At 47.4% G+C, this 18,704-nt stretch overlaps 1 protein-coding gene across 3 annotated transcripts in view; it reads left to right on the top strand.

Moving 5' to 3' along the window:
- Positions 1-18,704, top strand: part of ppp1r13l (protein phosphatase 1, regulatory subunit 13 like) — a 40,687-nt gene that overhangs the window by 11,644 nt on the left and 10,339 nt on the right. For 2 of the 3 annotated variants that reach the window (XM_067974892.1, XM_067974891.1), the window contains exons 2-6: positions 11,451-11,626; positions 12,883-13,031; positions 15,793-16,432; positions 17,291-17,389; positions 18,001-18,083. In XM_067974892.1, coding sequence (XP_067830993.1) covers positions 11,581-11,626; positions 12,883-13,031; positions 15,793-16,432; positions 17,291-17,389; positions 18,001-18,083 — 1,017 coding nt within the window. In that variant the 5' untranslated portion in view covers positions 11,451-11,580. Of the gene's footprint in view, positions 1-9,797; positions 10,604-11,450; positions 11,627-12,882; positions 13,032-15,792; positions 16,433-17,290; positions 17,390-18,000; positions 18,084-18,704 lie in introns of those variants that run through there. The other variant, XM_067974890.1, reaches the window with a different exon arrangement.

Consider the following 18,704-nt stretch of genomic DNA (forward strand, 5'->3'; position numbering starts at 1 on the left):
AATAATCTGGTGCACAGACGCCACTCACTAAACGTTGCACATTGTTGCCGATGCAAAAACAAAGGTCAAATTTAGTTAAGGACCTGGAACCTGAAATTTAATATTAATTTCCTGACTTGAGCGAGTTGCAGGAAGCTCTTTATAACCTAAATTCCCACGGCAAGAGACAGGCCGGATCAGGAGCTAAATTTCACAACCCTGCTCCGGTATAGACTCTATCCGAGAGCAATGCCACGGGAGGTATGGTAAGATCTACATATTCATTCTTGCCTGGTTTCTGTCCAGAACCCTGAAAGAGATAAAAAAAAATAAAGACAGACTTGCATTTATACATCCCAAAGTGCTTTGCAGCTAGTGAAGTCCTTTTTGAAGTGTAGTCACACAGCAAGATCCCACAAACTGCAATATGATAATGACCAGATAATCTGTTTTAGATGTTGGTTGAGGGCTAAATATTGGCCAGGACATCAGGGAGAACGCCCCTGCTTTTCAAATAGTGCAGTGGGAATCTTTTACGTCAACCTGAGAGGGCAGACGGGGCCTCGGTTTAATGTCTCGTCGGAAAGACAGCACCTCCGACAGTGCAGCACTCCCTCAGTACTGCGCTGGGAGTGTCAGCCTGGATTATGTGCTCAGGTGTCTGGAGTGGGATATGGACCCGCGACCTTCTGACTCAGAGGCGAGAGTGCTAGCCACTGAGCCACGACTGACACCTTCAGGGTAGGAGGAGGGAATGGGGATAAAGAGGAGAGGGTGGATAGCGATGAACAGCAGGAATCCTTATCCTGCCCTAATTGTTTACTATTTCGCGTCATCTGAGGAAATCTTCAATCCTCGACCAGCTGCCCACATCCTTCGAAGCTACTGATCGTTAGAGAATTTGGCCCACGTCCAAGACTGTGTCTCTCTCACTCTCTCTCTCTCTCTCTCTCTCACACCGGCCCGCTAGATCGGCAGCTCGGGGAAGAGTCCCCGTTATTATTAAGTTTAGCTAACATCACGTCCTGGCTGCAGATAAATTCCCTCGTTGCAACTTGGGGGTTACGGTCGTGTGTTAACGTTCACAATCCCTCCCGCGCAGACCCCTCACCGTTTGAAGATCACCGTGTGATTCAAGCCCACTGAGATTAGCGACAGCTTGAGCGGAGCCTGACTCAGTTGTTTATTGAACTAAAAATTCCCTGTGTGTGAGGCACAAATGTGCAAACTGAGGCCGGACTCTGTGGGTGGTAACATGTAGGTTTATATATTCGTTCAACTTCCAGAGACTGATGCGCATTCCTTCAGTTTGTTAAACCTGTCGTGACGCTCGCGTTCTGGAATTCACACCGTTGCCACTTCCTCTCCACTGGAGGTCCCTCTCCCTCCCGACCTAAAGGTGCCGACTCTCATTCAGGTACCTGCAGGCCCCGTTGTGAGCCTGGACGTAAGGCCCCTGATTTTCCGATCGGCTTTGTTTTAATGAATGTGGCCAGTGGCATTGTTAAGACGACACCGGGCAGAAAACCTCGGCTTGAGTGTAGGCGAGTTATTTGACTGTGGGGGGCACCACATCCGAGCCCAAACCTGTCCTCACCCGCAACCACGCTCTTTTCAGCTGGGGTCACTGAATAGTAATCGGAAGTAGGAGCCCTGGCTGACTACATCCCTCCCTTTCCTAGCTCAGGGTGCTCAGGCCAATTGCCAAACCCCTATTGCCACCCCCAGCGGAGATCTGGTGATTCGGCACAGACTAAAAATTGAGCCAGAGAAACTTCAGCTCCCGGCGTCAGGGAGGGGTGGGGGGCAAAGCTCTATTGTGGTCTGTACTCAGACCTTTGGTCTCCAGAGACAGCTGGTTTCCTGGGGCTGGCTGGTTTGTGGCCCTATAAGCTTACGAATAGCCTGTGTGTACCCCTCATTTGCATGTCGCTCTTGTTGAGTGAAATATCTGTTCACTGGTAACCAGAGTGGCCGGTTGGCCAGATCAGGCCCTCTACGCTGCTGCCATTATTTGTGAAATGTCTTGATCTGCCACCAGCATCTTTAATATTAATTGTTTTATTTTCTCTCTCCTATACAACCCCACAGCGCTATTTCGAAGAACAGCAGCAGAGTTCTCCCGGGTGTCCTGACCAATATTCATCTCTCAACCAACGTCACAAAAAAAAAGATTATCTGGTCATTATCTCGTTGCTGTTTGTGGGATCTTGCTGTGCGCAAATTGGCTGCTGCCTTTCCTACGTTGTAACAGTGACTGCAGTTCAAAAGTACTTCATTGGCTGTAAAGCACTTTGGGACGTCCTGAGGTCGTGAAAGGCGCTATATAAATGCAAGTCTTTTTCTTTTACCCTGTCACCACACCAGAGTGTAAGGATGCACTTTTTAAATGCTCCTCCAGTGTTTGGATGTTAACAGTGATGAGCCTTGCTGTCCTCCGCAGGTCCCTAACGGAGCTGGAGTTACCTGGGTTAGATTTGTCCCCCTTTGTAAAAATACAGACATTAGATTGCTTCCTATCCCAGTGTGACACTGAGCTACAAGAGACCAGAGAGCTCCCAGATTACATCGAATGTACAGCACAGAAAAGGGCCATTCGGCCCAACTGGTCTATGCTGGTGTTTATACTCCAGACGAGCCTCCTCCCTCCCTACTTCATCTCACCCTATCAGCATATCCTTCTATTCCTTTCTCCCTCATGTACTTATGTAGCTTTCCCTTAAATGCATCTACACTATTCGCCTCAACTACTCCTTGTGGGAGCGAGTTCCACATTCTCACCACTCTTTGAGTAAAGAAGTTTCTCCTGAATTCCCTATTGGATTTATTAGTCATTATCTTCTATTTAGGGCCCATAGTTTTGGACTCTCCGACAAGTGGAAACATTTTCTCTACGTCTGTCCTATCGAACCCCTTCATAATCTTAGAGACCTCTGTCAGGTCACCCCCTCCGCCTTCTACTTTCTAGAGAAAAGAACCCCAGCCTGTTCAGTCTTTCCTGATAGTTGGTGCTGAGTTAGCTAATTCCAGTGAAGTCTGACTACAGTCAGTCTGAGCAACTCTGGAATGGTGAGGAGAAAACCAGCCAGAGTTGCTTTGTCTGATGAAAGGCTCCTGCGAGAAAGCGTGGCTGAGTGAGATGCTGGTCAGGACAGCAGTCTCCTGGGTTGTGGCAGGTGTGTAAAGGAGGGAGGGCGAGGCAGTTGTGTAAAGGAGGGAGGTGTGTAAAGGAGGGAGGGCGAGGGAGGTGTGTAAAGGAGGGAGGGCGAGGGAGGTGTGTAAAGGAGGGAGGTGTGTAAAGGAGGGAGGGCGAGGGAGGTGTGTAAAGGGAAGGGCGAGGATCTCGGGCAGTTTTAACCCTGGGGGTATAATACCCGATGATTTAAGAAAAAAATACACCTTTGGAGTCGTTCAATGCAAAAATCACAGGTAAAACTGTGGGCGTCACCAGAAAAAGGTACACACACCTGCAGGATTGTCAAATGACCGGCTTTACTTGTGTGTCTGTGTTTTTCTATGGAATGATTGAGAGTGCAACTTGAGTTTGTACTCAGGCTGATGTTTCAGTGCTGAGGGGTTGCTGTATTATCATTCGAATGAGATGTGGAACCAAGGCCGTGTCTCCCCTCGGGCGGAAAGAGGTGCTTGACACGCTATGCAGCAGAGCTTCTTGGAGGCTGTTCCGTTTGAGATCAGAGGAGACACAGAGGCCCAGAATGTTGATGGCGAAGAGCTTTCCAGCGCCTGGGATGGGGGGCTAGGTAGATGTAGCTGTAACTCAGTCAGGTTCAAGTCCCACTCCAGAGACTTGAGCACAAAGTCTAGGCTGACATTCCAGCCTTTCTTATCTTCCCATGTTTCTCAATACTGTGGTCATTGCGGCTCTGAATATTCCTCCCTTGATGTATCTAAACTCCAAATATGCTGTTCCACTCGCTCTTCCTCCTCTCTACTGATATCGAGACCAATGCACTGTGCGGTGTCTTCTTTCCCTTAACACTGTGGTGCTCGTTACTTCCCTCAATCTGTCTTTCCTCCTGTCGTCCTCGGGGTTTTAAAGCCTGAACTTTGTTTTTATCCAATCTCCGCCTTGTCATTTACCTCATCTCATCTTTTAATTCTTTGCGACCTTGTTGGGTTTGGCCGTTCACCTCGGGTTCCTGAAAAAAAGTATAAGGGAGATCGTCCCACCTTTATTCTGATGGAAGACTAAAGTCACAGCTGACAAAGACTTTGTAGGAACATTGTCTACCTATTAATACAGGAGGGGAAATATCAAGCTGTGCCCAGCTTCTGCTTTGAGACACTGTTTTCCAGGTTGCGAGCTAGATCCATGAGCTTTGTGTACGTAATCTCTCTAACCTTGATGATTGTGGTTAGATCTTTTTCTAACCCCGGTGCCTTCAGCTCTTGGACTAATTGTTTTTCCTATTACGTGCTCTCCCTATTCTTCCAGGATTACAAGCTTTGTAATTGCTTGTATCGTGGGAATTAAAGTAGAACAGCTTTTAACGTTTGAACTACCTGTCAGTGAGTTCGCCTCTCGTAAACCTGATGCCTCGCAGATGTGTCCGCACTCTGCGCTGTGCGTGGGTGAAGGGGAATTGGCTGAGCGCCCGTGGCATTGCTCACATGTTCTCTCGGATCTGGAGCATGGCTGTGATGTTTAGCTGGCCTGTGTCTTGAAGCTTGTTGCTCTAACTGGTAGCTGCTTATAAGCTGCTGTGTCAGCGGTGGTTAGCGCACTCGCCTCTGAGTCAGAAGGTCATGGGTTCAAGCCCCACTCCAGAGACTTCAGCACAAAATCTAGGCTGACACTCCCAGTGCAGTAAGAACATAAGAACATAAGAAATTGGAGCAGGAGTAGGCCAATCGGCCCCTCGAGCCTGCTCCGCCATTCAATAAGATCATGGCTGATCTGATCCCAACCACAAATCTAAAGAACACAAGAAGTCGGAGCAGGACCCGGCCACACAGCCCCTGGGCCCTCTCCGCCACCCACAGGGCATTGACCGATCCGAACTCAGCTTCATGTCCAATTTCCTGCCCGCTCCCCATAACCCCTAATTCCCTTTACTTCTAGGAAACTGTCTATTTCTGTTTTAAATTTATCTAATGATGTAGCTTCCACAGCTTCCTGGGGCAGCAAATTCCACAGACCTACCACCCTCTGAGTGAAGAAGTTTCTCCTCATCTCAGTTTTGAAAGAGCAGCCCCTTATTCTAAGATTATGCCCCCTAGTTCTAGTTTCACCCATCTTTGGGAACATCCTTACTGCATCCACCCGATCAAGACCCTTCACAATCTTATATGTTTCAATAAGATCGCCTCTCATTCTTCTGAACTCCAATGAGTAGAGTCCCAATCTACTCAACCTCTCCTCATATGTCCGCCCCCTCATCCCCGGGATTAACCGAGTGAACCTTCTTTGTACTGCCTCGAGAGCAAGTATGTCTTTTCTTAAGTATGGAGACCAAAACTGTATGCAGTATTCCAGGTGCGGTCTCACCAATACCTTATATAACTGCAGCAATACCTCCTTGTTTTTATATTCTATCCCCCTAGCAATAAAAGCCAACATTCCGTTGGCTTTCTTGATCACCTGCTGCACCTGCATACCAACTTTTTGATTTTCTTGCACTAGGACCCCCAGATCCCTTTGTACTGCAGTACTTTCCAGTATCTCGCCATTAAGAAAATAACTTGCTCTCTGATTTTTCCTGCCAAAGTGCATAACCTCACATTTTCCAATATTATATTGCATCTGCCAAATCTCCGCCCACTCACCCAGCCTGTCTATATCCCCTTGCAGGTTTTTTATGTCCTCCTCACTCTCTACTTTCCCTCCCATCTTTGTATCATCTGCAAATTTTGATATGTTGCACTCGGTCCCCTCCTCCAAATCGTTAATATAGATTGTAAAGAGTTGGGGACCCAGCACCGACCCCTGTGGAACACCACTGGTTACTGGTTGCCAGTCCGAAAATGAACCATTTATCCCAACTCTCTGCTTCCTGTTCGATAACCAATCCTCCACCCATGCCAGAATATTACCCCCAATCCCGTGATTTTTTATCTTAAGTAATAATCTTTTATGTGGCACCTTGTCGAATGCCTTCTGGAAGTCTAAATACACTATGTCCACTGGTTCCCCTTTATTCACCCTATACGTTATATCCTCGAAGAACTCAAGCAAATTTGTCAGACATGACTTCCCCTTCATAAAGCCATGCTGACTTTGTCCTATTAAATTATGCTTATCTAAATGTTCCGTTACTGTCTCCTTAATAATAGACTCCAAAATTTTACCCACCACAGATGTTAAGCTAACTGGCCTATAATTTCCAGCCTTCTGCCTACTACCCTTTTTAAATAACGGTGTTACATTAGCAGTTTTCCAATCTGCCGGGACCTCTCCTGAGTCCAGGGAATTTTGGAAAACTATCACCAAAGCATCCACAATCCCTACTGCCACTTCCCTCAAGACCCTAGGATGGAAGCCATCAGGTCCAGGGGATTTATCCGCCTTGAGTCCCATTATTTTACTGAGTACCATCTCCTGAGTGATTTTAATCGTATTTAGCTCCTCCCCCCCGAGAGTCCCCTGTTTGTCCAGTGTTGGGATATTCTTAGTGTCCTCTACTGTAAAGACTGAAACAAAATATTTGTTCAGCATTTTTGCCATCTCCATGTTTCCCACCATTAATTTCCCGGTCTCATCCTCTAAGGGACCTATGTTTGCCTTAGCCACCCTTTTTCTTTTTATATAACTATAGAAACTCTTGCTATCTGTTTTTATATTTTTTGCTAATTTCTTTTCATAATCTAACTTCCCTTTCTTAATCAATCCTTTAGTTACTTTTTGCTGTCTTTTGAAGAATTCCCAATCTTCTATCCTCCCACTAAGTTTGGCTACCTTATATGTCCTTGTTTTTAGTCGGATACTATCCTTGATTTCTTTACTTAGCCACGGATGGCTGTCATTTCTTTTACACCCTTTTTTCCTCAGTGGAATATATTTATTTTGAAAGTTGTAAAATAACTCCCTAAATGAACACCACTGCTCATGTACCGTCTTACCCTTTAATCTATTTTCCCAGTCCACTTTAATCAATTCCGCTCTCATACCATCATAGTCTCCTTTATTCAAGCTCAGTACGCTTGTTTGAGAATCAACCTTCTCACCCTCTAATTGGATATGGAATTCAACCATGTTGTGGTCGCTCGTTCCAAGGGGATCCTTAACTAGGACATTATTAAGTACTGAGGGAGTGCTGCACTGTCGGAGATGCCGTTAAACTGAAGTCCCGTCTGCCCTCTCAGGTGGACATAAACGATCCCACGAAGAAGAGCAGGGGAGTTCTCCCCGGTGTCCTGGGCCAATGTTTATCCCTCAACCAATATCTCTTTTGAAAAAAAACAGATTATCCGGTCATTATCACATTGCTGTTTGTGGGATCTTGCTGTGCGCAAATTGGCTGCCGTGTTTCCTACATTACAACAGTGACCACACTTCAAAAGTACTTAATTGGCTGTAAAGCGCTTTGGGACGTCCTGAGGTGGTGAAAGGCGCTGTAGAAATGCAAGTTCTTTTTTCTTCTATTGTAGCCAATCAGGGCGCTGTTGTAACTCCTTGTAAATTTCAGGCTCCAGCTTTTTGGTTTTCTTTATCACTTTTCTTAAAAGATTGTTTTTTGCATGTGTAACAGCGTGTGACGTCTGCAGTGAGGACGTACTCAACGTCTCCAGTTGCTTTATGGGGTGGCCTCCTAACTTCCGGGTCCCTACCAAGCCTTGGATACAAGTTTTGCTCCCAGCCAGCCCCCTTTGCACTGGGGCTTCATTGGGTGGGTGGGGGTTGTGGGACCTGCTCCTCTGCACGCACCATTGGATTATCATCCCCACGAGTTAGAGTCTTAGGAAAGAATATATCATAGAGTAGGAGATGGTGGGATGAGGCTTGTGTTCATCACAGTGGGGATGCACGGAGAAGGGTTTGTAGGACAGTGTATATGGTGCTCAATAGGGATAAGTGAGGAAAGTTCAGAGAAAGAAAGACTTGTATTTCTATAGCGCCTTTCATGACCTCAGGACGTCGCAAAGCGCTTTACACTCAGTGGGGTACTTTTTTGCAGTGTCGTCACTGTTGCAAGATCGACAGGCATTGTTGTACTGTTAAAGTAGGGAGAGGTGTAAGAGAGAGCTTTTTTTAATTAATTCTCAGGAAATGGACATCGCCGGCATTTATTGCCCATCCCTAATTGCCCTTGAGAAGGTGGTGGTGAGCCATCCTCTTGAACCGCTGCAGTCCGTGTGGTGAAGGTTCTCCCACAGTGCTGTTAGGAAGGGAGTTCCAGGATTTTGACCCAGCGACGATGAAGGAACGGCCGATATATTTCCAAGTCGGGATGGTGTGTGACTAGGGGAACGTGCAGGTGGTTTTGTTCCCATGTGCCTGCTGCACTTGTCCTTCTAGGTGGTGGAGGTCACAGGTTTGGGAGGTGCTGTCAAAGAAGCCTTGGCAAGTTGCTGCAGTGCATCTTGTAGATAGTACACACTGCAGCCACAGTGCGCTGGTGGTGGAGGGAGTGGGTGTTTACGGTGGGGAGTGGAGCTGCTTTGTCCTGGATGGTGTCGAGCTTCTTGAGTGTTGTTGCAGCTGCAGCTATCTAGGCAAGTGGAGAATATTGACCTGATAGTACTGTGGCTGTCATCTTATAATCTGTATATACCAAGACTGGAGACACTTGTTTGATAAACAGGTTTGTTAACATTTCTGTCAGATTATATAAACACAGTATTATGAGAGAAGCTACAATGTGTTCAGAGTCTGGTTTTACCTTACAATGGGACCCCGCCCTGACCCAGATTTTAACAGGGGGGTGGATGGAGGGAAAGACAAAGGGATGGAGCCATCTCCTCGGGCAGCTCGGAGTTTGTTCAAATCTTCAGAGCGCCTGCCTTAAGAGTCAGTTGTAAACAGACTTGTAGGGAGATTGGGGATAAGATTATCTGAACATTGAACATGATACTGTACTGTGCTGTGCTGGGAGCCTTGTAAACTATACAGATGGTAATAAATTAATTTGCGTTTTCTTAAAATTGCACCATAGTGCAGGCTGGTGGGGGAAGAGGACGTGGTCAGCTGGAATTTACAACAACAGCAACTTGCATTTATATAGCGCCTTTAACGTAGTAAAATATCCCAAGGCGCTTCACCGCAGAGTTATTGAACAAAATTTGGCATCGAGCCACATGAGATATTAGGGCAGCTGACCAAAAGCTTGGTCAAAAAGGTAGGTTTTAAGGAGCGTCTTTTTAAAGGAGGAGAGAGGTAGAACTCGGGAGTTCCGATGCCGCTACCTCTTTAAACCATGTGTAAATCTCTCAACCATACAAGATTGTTGAAGCACCCCTTCACATCCCGTGCAGCTGTTCTCTGCCTACCTCACATGCAAACCGAGATGTTTGCTCCATTGGGATTCTGTATGGGAACGAGTTTGACCTATTTGGATTTTATTCAATGGGAAGGCGTTTGGTCCCTTGGGATTTTGTACAGACAGTAAATGGGAAGGGGTTCAGTCCATTGGAATTCTATACAATGGGAAGGAGTTTGGCTTATTGAGATTCTAAATAATCGGAGTGAATGGGAAGGCATTTGATTTATTGGGGTTCTATACGATGAGACAAGGCATGTTCCATTGGGATTCTATATAATGGGAGTGAGTAGGAAGGGGCTTGGCCCATTGAAGTTCTAGATGGTGGGAGTTTGATCCATTGGATTCTATAAAATGGGAGCAAATCTTTTGGGATATGATATGGTGAGAGTAAATGGGAAGAAATTTGATCCACTGGCAAATCTCCCTTGGATGGGATTGGAGAGATGGTGCTTTCCCAATCTTGTTGCACCTAAGAGACTATCCCAGACAAAGACCTCTGATATGTTGGGAGATTTTTTTTTTTGTTGCTTTCTTACTCTTAAGGTGCTGACTGTCGCTGGGATACACTTCCCAGGAGCACCACCTTCTCTCCCCCCAAGCGGCCATTCTTAATATGTTGGCAAGATGTTCGACTGTAGAGGGCATCGCGGCTGAGCCCGATCCTATCCTCATCCTGCGTTCACACAGGCACTCTCCAGCAGGGGGGGGGGGTCATTAGACAGTGATCAGGTGTCGGGAATCTGGGCTCACTTTGTTTTCTCTCCCTATCCTCCCCCTTCTGCCATAGCCTAGTGCCATGAGGCCAATGATGGTGCCACGCAGAGCTCAGCTTACGTTGCTTGACTTGGTACTCTGGAAATCTGAATCAGCAGGTAAAGTGGCTGCACCCTTCCTGTGCATGACACCAACCAGAGAGACCGGTTGGGAGTGGCCTCTCCATCCAGAAACACTGGCTGACGTGGGTGTGTGGATCCGACCAGTGCGATTATACAAGTCTCCGTACCAGCTGTGCTGCCTCAGTGCAGTCTGTGCCTCAGCATTGCAGAGCGAGTCAGACCTCCGACTCCAGGTCCTAACAGTGTGGTCCACGCGCGGGACGTATTGAAGCTTTGATCGAGCGTTGCTGAATACCAATTCCTCCCTCCACCCCCCACAGCTGTCTGTTAAACAAGACCATTCATGTTGTAAGTAGTTTCAGATTCCTTGTCTGATTTTGGTGAGACCAGGTTTCAACAAGTGTCTAATTACTGATTTAAAGGCTGTCACCGACAGGAATGGTGGATTAATTTTTTTTTGGGGGGACGGTTCTTGTCCCAGTTTACTCTCTGAAACCATGAATTGTATATTGTCGCCGTTTTTCGATGGTTATTTTCTTTACACTTTATATTATTTTCTTTGACTGTGGTGGGGAATCTCTGACTCTGCCTGAGATCTCTCATCAGCGCACATTTAGACCAAGGAAAATTGTCCTGTTACAAACACTTTCAAAGAAAGAAAGACTTGCGTTGATAAAGAGCCTTTCAAGACCCAAAACGCTTTACTTTTGAAGTGTAGTCACTGTTGTAATGTAGGGAAACGCGGCAGCCGATTTGCGCACAGCAAGATCCCACAAACAGCAATGAGATAAATGACCAGATAATCTGTTTTTATTTAATGATGTTGGTTGAGGGATAACCGGGGAGAACTCCCCTGCTCGTCTTCAAAATAGTGGCCGGGAGGATCTTTTGCACCCATCTGAGAGGGCAGACGGGGCCTCGGTTTAACGTCTCATCCGAAAGACGGCATCTCCGACAGTGCAGCACTCCCTCGGCACTGTACCAGGAGTATCAGCCTGGATTACGTGCTCAAGTTTCTGGAGCGGGATTTGAACCCACAACCTCCTGACTCCGAGGCGAGAGTGCTGCCCACCGATCTGCGGCTGACGCGTTCAGCACCGGGATGGTCTGTCCTGTCAACGGGCCTGTTAGGTGGGCCTGGCTCAGCCGTACTGTAGCCTGTAGTGAGTTCATGTGTTTCCTGTTTTCTCTTTAGAATCTCCGTGTTACTGGAACAGCTGTGCACGAGAGGCACGCCGCGCACTTGCACGAGAGGCACGCCGCGCACTTGCACGAGAGGCACGCCGCGCACTTGCACGAGAGGCACGCCGCGCACTTGCACGAGGATGACGGAAGAACAGCGCTTGGGCAGTGTGTGCCCCCCAGTGTTGGGTAAGTCCATCTCCAAACCTGCACGGCCCTATCGCTGACACAGTGGGGTGCCTCGATCAAAAATGGTGACTGAAACCACGCCCCATCGCATTAGCTTTGTAAAAATCTATTTCCTTTTTGAATCTCTGCCCCCTTTAAGGTCCGATTACCCAGATAACCGCATGAGGGAGAAAGGAAGAGAAGGTTATGCTGATCGGTTTAGATGAAGAGGGGGGGGGAGGAGACTCGTGAGGAGCATAACCTAGTTGGACCAAATGGCCTGTTCTTGTGCTGTACATTCTACGTTATTCTTTTGCCTACTTAAGCCCTTCTAATCCCTCATTAGTGTTACATATGCATTTGGGTTTGTCATTTCACTGAAGCTAGTTGCATTGGAGAATGTCTTTGGTTTCTTCAATAGGGATATACAGTAGAGAGCTGTCAAAGAGCTACACCATTACACCAGTCATTGTGTATAGCGGGCGAATCGCGTTTGCACGAACAAGCCCGCGATACGTGGTGGGGAATGTTCTTGGGCTGCCCCAATCCGCCATCGGTATTGCGCTATCCCATTCTCATCCCTATAGAGTACTGCGTTCAGTTCTGGGCACCGCACCTCAGGAAGGATATATTGGCCTGGGAGGGGGGGCAGCGCAGATTCACCAGAATGATCCTGGGGCTAAAGGGGTTAAATTACAAGGACAGGCTGCAAAGACTAGGCTTTTATTCCCTTGAGTATAGAAGATTAAGGGGTGATCTAATCGAGGTGTTTAAGATGATTAAAGGAATTGATAGGGTAGATGGAGAGAAACTATTTCCTCTGGTGGGGGGGAGTCCAGAACAAGGGGGCATAACCTTAAAATTGGAGCTAGGCCGTTCAGGGGTGATGTCAGGAAGCATTTCTTCACACAAAGGGGAGTGGAAATCTGGAACTCTCTCCCCCAAAAAAAGCTGTTGAGGCTGAATTGAAAATTTCAAAACCGAGATTGGTAGATTTTTGTCAGGCAAAGGTATTAAGGGTTACAGAACCAAGACGGGTAAATGGAATTAAGATACAGATCAGCCATGATCTAATTGAACAGCGGAATAGGCTCAAGGGGCTGAATGGCCTCCTCCTGTTCCTATATTTATCCTCTTTGAATGTGACATCCCCAATAATACGAGACTTTCGCCCTTTAATAAGGAAACTGCCCCTGTACACTCCACTCTCTCGTGTCTAATTCACTGACGTCTCTCCCTTTGTTTGTGATTCTGGTTTTTTTTTTTAACACATGAAGAATGTTACACGGGCCACTTGGCTGATTCCGAGCAGATGAAGCTTAATGAAGCGACGTTTAAACTGGACAGATTATCGCAGGAGCTGCAGTCGATGTGGTCCACCCAGGGCAGCCCTGCAACTGCTGACATCCCACAGCACGAAGCCAAGGTACCCAAGGCGGTGGGCGGGGGGAGCGCGGAATATTTGGGCACCAGGAGAGGAGGGAGGGGCAATAAAAGAAAAAGGCAGACAGACTTGCATTGAAATAGCCTCAGGACATCCCAAACCAACAGTGTAGTCACTGCTTTAACGTGGGGAAATGTGGCAGCCAATTTGCGCACAGCAAGATCCCACAAGCAGCGGTGAGGTCATTGACCGGGTGAACTATTCTTTTAGTGATGTTGGTTGAGGGATAAATGTTGGCCCAGGACACCGGGGAGAACTCCCCTGCTCTTCTTCGAAATAGTGGCCGTGGGATCTTTTCACGTCCACCTGAGAGGGCAGACGGGGCCTCGGTTTCACGTCTCATCCGAAAGATGGCACCTCCGATGGTGCAGCACTCCCTCAGTACTGCACTGGAGTGTCGGCCTGGATTATGTGTTCAAATCAATGGAGCGGGGCTTGAACCCAATCATAGCAGGTGTAACACAGGAGGAGGCCATTCGGCCCATCGTGCCTGTGCCGGCTCTTTGAAAGAGCTATCCAATATTCCCCTGCTCTTTCCCCATAGCCCTGTAAATGTTTTCCCTTCAAGTATTTATCCAATTCCCTTTTGAAAGTTATTATTGAATCTGATTCCACCGCCCTTTCAGGCAGCGCATTCCAGATCAGAACAACTCGCTGTGTAAAAAAAAAAATGTTTCCTCATGTCGCCTCTGGCTCTTTTGCGGATCACATGAAATCTGTGTCCTCTGGTTACCAACCCTTCTGCCACTGGAAACAGTTTCTCCTTATTTACTCTGTCAAAAAACCGTTCATGATTTTGAACACCTCGATTAAATCTCCCCTTAACTCCCTCTGTTCTCAGGAGAACAATCCCAGCTTCTCCAGTCTCTCCACATAACTGAAGTCCCTCATCCCTGGGACCGTTCTAGTAAATCTCCCCTCTCTAAGGCTTTGACATCCTTCCTGAAGTGCGGTGTCCAGAATTGGATAAAATGCTCCAGCTGAGGCCTAACCAGCGTTGCATAAAAGTTTAGCAAAATTGGCCGTGATGCTGTGTGCATGTGACGATAACAGGCACAAGAGGCTTTAGTTGTGAAGAAACTGGGGGCTCTTTTCATTGGAACTAAGAGGGGACATGGTGGCGGCATTCAAAATTATGAAGGGTTCTGATAAGGTAAGTCAGGCAAAAATCTACTTGCACTGCTCTGTGTGTCGGCAACTAGAGGGCATAAAATTTAAGGTCATCACCGAACAAACTAAGGGAGAATTTAGGAGACTTTTTGTTACACAGCGGGTTGTTGGGATATGGAATGGCAGAAAGGTGGAAGCAGAATCCAGAATAGCGTTTAAACGAGAAAGTGATAAGTACATGAAGTGGAAAAGGCAGGGCAATGGGAACAAGTGGGTAGCTCTTTCAGAGAGCCAGCACAGGCACGATGGGCCAAATGGGCTGCTTCTGTGCTGGAAAATTCTCTACCTGTGTAGGTAACTGAACTCCCGTGGCACTGCTCACGGTAATTCAGAGAATGCTGAAGTTTTCTCCTTCCTCATTTACCTGAGGAAGGAGGAAGCCTCCGAAAGCTTGTGAATTTAAAATAAAATTGCTGGACTATAACTTGGTGTTGTAAAATTGTTTACAATTGTCAACCCCAGTCCATCACCGGCATCTCCACATCAGAAGTTTTATTAGGACAGGGACGTGATACCCTGTAACACACTTGGTGTTCGTCGTGCCATTTTTCTAACGAAAGCATTTGGGAAAAGAGTTGCTTTTAAGACTGGTGTTTTTAAAAGCAATTGTACCCTTGCCTGCTTAACAAAAGAGGCACCTGAACAAAGGTGGTCATTATGCTAAATGGGACTTGTGGTTTAGCCTGTGGGTGAAACAAGAGATTTATTAGCTTAGCTGGGTTTTCACTATTGTTTTGGAAATTCCGGTGATCTCTCTGTGAGGCGGGGCGGGGGGAGGGTGAAAGAAAGAAAGACTTGCATTTATACAGTGCCTTTCACAACCTCAGGACGTCCCAAAGCACAATGAAGTACTTTTGAAGTATAGTCGCTGTTGTAATGTAGGAAAGAGGGACAGGCTTTCTGGCAGAGTGAGAGAGAGAGACTTTAAAAAAAATATATACAGACATTAAAAAGGCAATCAGTGAACAAAGTACTGCTGGAAGGTTAAAAGACAGGAGACTTCAGGGAGAGAAGTTCTGCCCTGGGCTGTAGGACAGAATACAGCAGCGATATTCCGTATTAAGTCAGATAAGACAATTCTCCGATGTGTTCTTATACAAGATGACCCAACTGATACGCTGATAGGGTGAGATGAAGTAGGGAGGGAGGAAGCTCGCGTGGAGCGTAAACACCAGCATAGACCAGTTGGGCCGAATGGCCTGTTTCTGTGCTGTAAACTCTTTGTAATTGAACTAAGGGACTCTGATCATGCCTGACCAGGACTTTTAATATCGTCGATAGAACGGAATCACAAGTGATGTACCGGAGAGTGGGTTCCACGTGTTTTACCATAACCCAGCGAGAGCGAAATAAGTTCAGTGCTACTCGGGCTCTGGTTGCTGGGTCACCAGGAGCAAATCTGTTTAACAAACGGAAAATACTGCGGACGCTGGGAAACCTGAAAAGGCTAGAAAGCACTCAGCGGGTCAGGCAGCATCCGCGGAGAGAGAAACAAGAGTTAACGTTTCAGGTCGATGACCTGTCGTCAGAATTCTCCTCTTTCAAGTTCTGGTATTTTCTTTTTAAATTTCAGACCTATCTAAAAGATTGTCCGGTGGCCTCTCCAACAACCTCCAACACGTACGACTCCAGCAAGTCGGAATCGCAGAGTAAATACAACAAGCTACTGCCCGCCATTACTGTGGCTCAGAGCCCCTCCCCGCAGCCTTCACAAACATACACGCCATTGTTCCCAACCTATCCCTCCGATCGTGCTTCCTCTCCCTACAGTTTTGACCTGATAACGCCACCATTGCTTTATTCACCGCAGGAGCAGCACATCAAGTCAGAACAATCCCCCCCTCCCCGTCGGATAAATTCTGCCCCTTTGCTTTGTTCACCGCAGGAGCAACACGGCCAGTTGGAGCGAGCGCCCTCTCCCCGAGCAGGGTTTAGCCGCGTGCCTCAGCACGAGCACCTCTCCTCTCCCAGTAACACCATGGACCATCAGATAGGCTTGTTCCGTCAGAGCCCATCGCCCTACTCCGGTCCCTGCTATCCACCTGATCGGTTTTCCGCAGTCAGTCCGCGTGAGAATATTCAACCACTCGGCTCTACTGCGATCAGCGTTCCCGAGCGCGACAGGCGGTCTCCAGAACTGGAGGGGAGTTCGCAGGGAGGAAGGCTGAAGACTAACATTACACTGGAGCCCGGAGCGTTCAGCGTCAATACAGGTGAAGATTTGTAATGTGTTACCTTGACTGTAATATGGAGGAGCTCAAACTGTGTAGTTCTCCCCTCTTTTCCTCCTCCTCCCTCCCTCCGACCAATGGCTGTGTGGTTCTGAGTCGTACAGATCGGGAAAGTTGCAGGTTCCAATCCAGTCTTAAGTTGAATCATTCGATCTCTGAACTCGGGCATAGTTACTAATTATTCAGGATAAGGGTTACTCGCTGTGTAACTGTACAGAGTTACTATTCAGGGTAAGGGTTACTCGCTGTGTAACTGTACAAAGTTACTATTCAGGGTAAGGGTTACTCGCTGTGTAACTGTACAAAGTTACTAATCTGGGCAAGGGTTACTCGCTGTGTAACTGTACAGAGTTACTATTCAGGGTAAGGGTTACTCGCTGTGTAACTGTGCAGAGTTACTATTCTGGGCAAGGGTTACTCGCTGTGTAACTGTACAGAGTTACTATTCAGGGTAAGGGTTACTCGCTGTGTAACTGTGCAGAGTTACTATTCAGGGTAAGGGTTACTCGCTGTGTAACTGTGCAGAGTTACTATTCAGGGTAAGGGTTACTCGCTGTGTAACTGTGCAGAGTTACTATTCAGGGTAAGGGTTACTCGCTGTGTAACTGTACAGAGTTACTATTCTGGGTAAGGGTTACTCGCTGTGTAACTGTACAGAGTTACTATTCTGGGTAAGGGTTACTCGCTGTGTAACTGTACAGAGTTACTATTCAGGGTAAGGGTTACTCGCTGTGTAACTGTACAGAATTGCAGTCTGTGTCGCGTACGTGCATTCCCACTGACGCAAATCCTCGGCAGTGGAATGATTGTGGGTTAAAAATATTCCTTCTTTTCTCACAGGTGACTCTTTGAAGAAGAAAGCACCTAGAGTCTGGGCAGAGGCCGATTTGGATATAGCGTACGAGAAGAAGGCTTCACAGACACAGAGCTACGAAAACAGTGCGTATTGTAACTGGGCAGCAATTTGCTCGTTGTCTTTAACGCGGATTTGAAAAATTCGAATCATACAGCACTGAATGAGGCTATTCGGCCCATCGTGCCTGTGCCGGCTCTTTGCACGAGCTACCAATTAGTCCCACTCTCCCTGCTCTTTCCCCATAGCCCTGCATTTTTTTTTCCTTTTAAAGTATTCATCCAATTCCCTTTGGAGAGGCTGCAAAGAGGCAGGTTGAAACTGGGTCCAGTTGGCGGAAACAAACGAGGAAAGTACTCAGTGTGGGTGTTTATGTCTGTTGACATCTCTGTTACAGCATGGCTCTTCACGCAGCAAAGACTGTCACTGGCCAAAATTCACTGGCCTCTGGAAGTCAGGGAAGCTTAAAGACAAGGCCCTGGTCTTGCTTGAGGGTCTCTTGACTCCCACCCCTGCCCCCACCCCCAAACTACTGAAGGGACTCGGAAACAGAAGCCCTTGGCCTCTGAATACAAGCTGCCGAGGGGCGCTTGATATCTGGACCCCCCCACCTCAGTCCTGCTGGTTAAGGGTCTTTGACTGTCGGCGGCTGAGGGAGGGTAAAACTAATTGTGTTTGTGTCTGTCTTTTGCTACAGAGCGAGAACTGAACTGGAATACGGCCAAGCAGGGAGGCAGCTGGAGACAAACTGACCTCGATTTAGCGGTCTCGCCAAACAAGGTGAGCCTCGGTCTAAAGGTACTGACGGGCACAGAAAGACACCGACTGTTGCAGGGATGTGTGGTTGGGTGATTGGATCAGTCAGCCCCTCGGGCCTGTTCCGCCATTCGATGGCTGATCTGTAGCTCAACTCCATTTCCCTGCCTTTGCTCCATATCCCTTGATACCCTTACAATTGAGATGAGATAGATACATAATGTGTAATTATCACAGTGCGAGTTATTTATGCACCGCATGTGTGCTACGCCTTATACCAAAGTGTTGACTCCTGCAATTATATCAACGCCTTTTCAGTAACACCTCATCTCCAACACTTGGGGGTTGGGTGCGATGGAGACCGCCCTGTCTACTTTTCTAATCGCAGGTATTCATTTCTTGTATTAACGCACTTGTCAAATTTTTATCACACATGAGAACAGTGCGACAGAGATTCACGCCCTGGGATGGAGCACTGAGTCAGATGCTCAAAAACCCTCCGGCTTTTAGCTGGGACTGAAGTTCACGCTCAGAGGCTGGAGCCAGGCAGCTTTCAACTTGCGTACGGATAGAATCATACAGCACAGAAGGAGGCCGTTCGGCCCGTCGTGCCTGTGCTGGCTCTTTGAAAGAGCTATCCCAATT

This window comes from Heptranchias perlo, chromosome 41 (assembly GCF_035084215.1).
Source record: "Heptranchias perlo isolate sHepPer1 chromosome 41, sHepPer1.hap1, whole genome shotgun sequence".
NCBI classification, from domain to species: Eukaryota; Metazoa; Chordata; class Chondrichthyes; order Hexanchiformes; family Hexanchidae; genus Heptranchias; species Heptranchias perlo.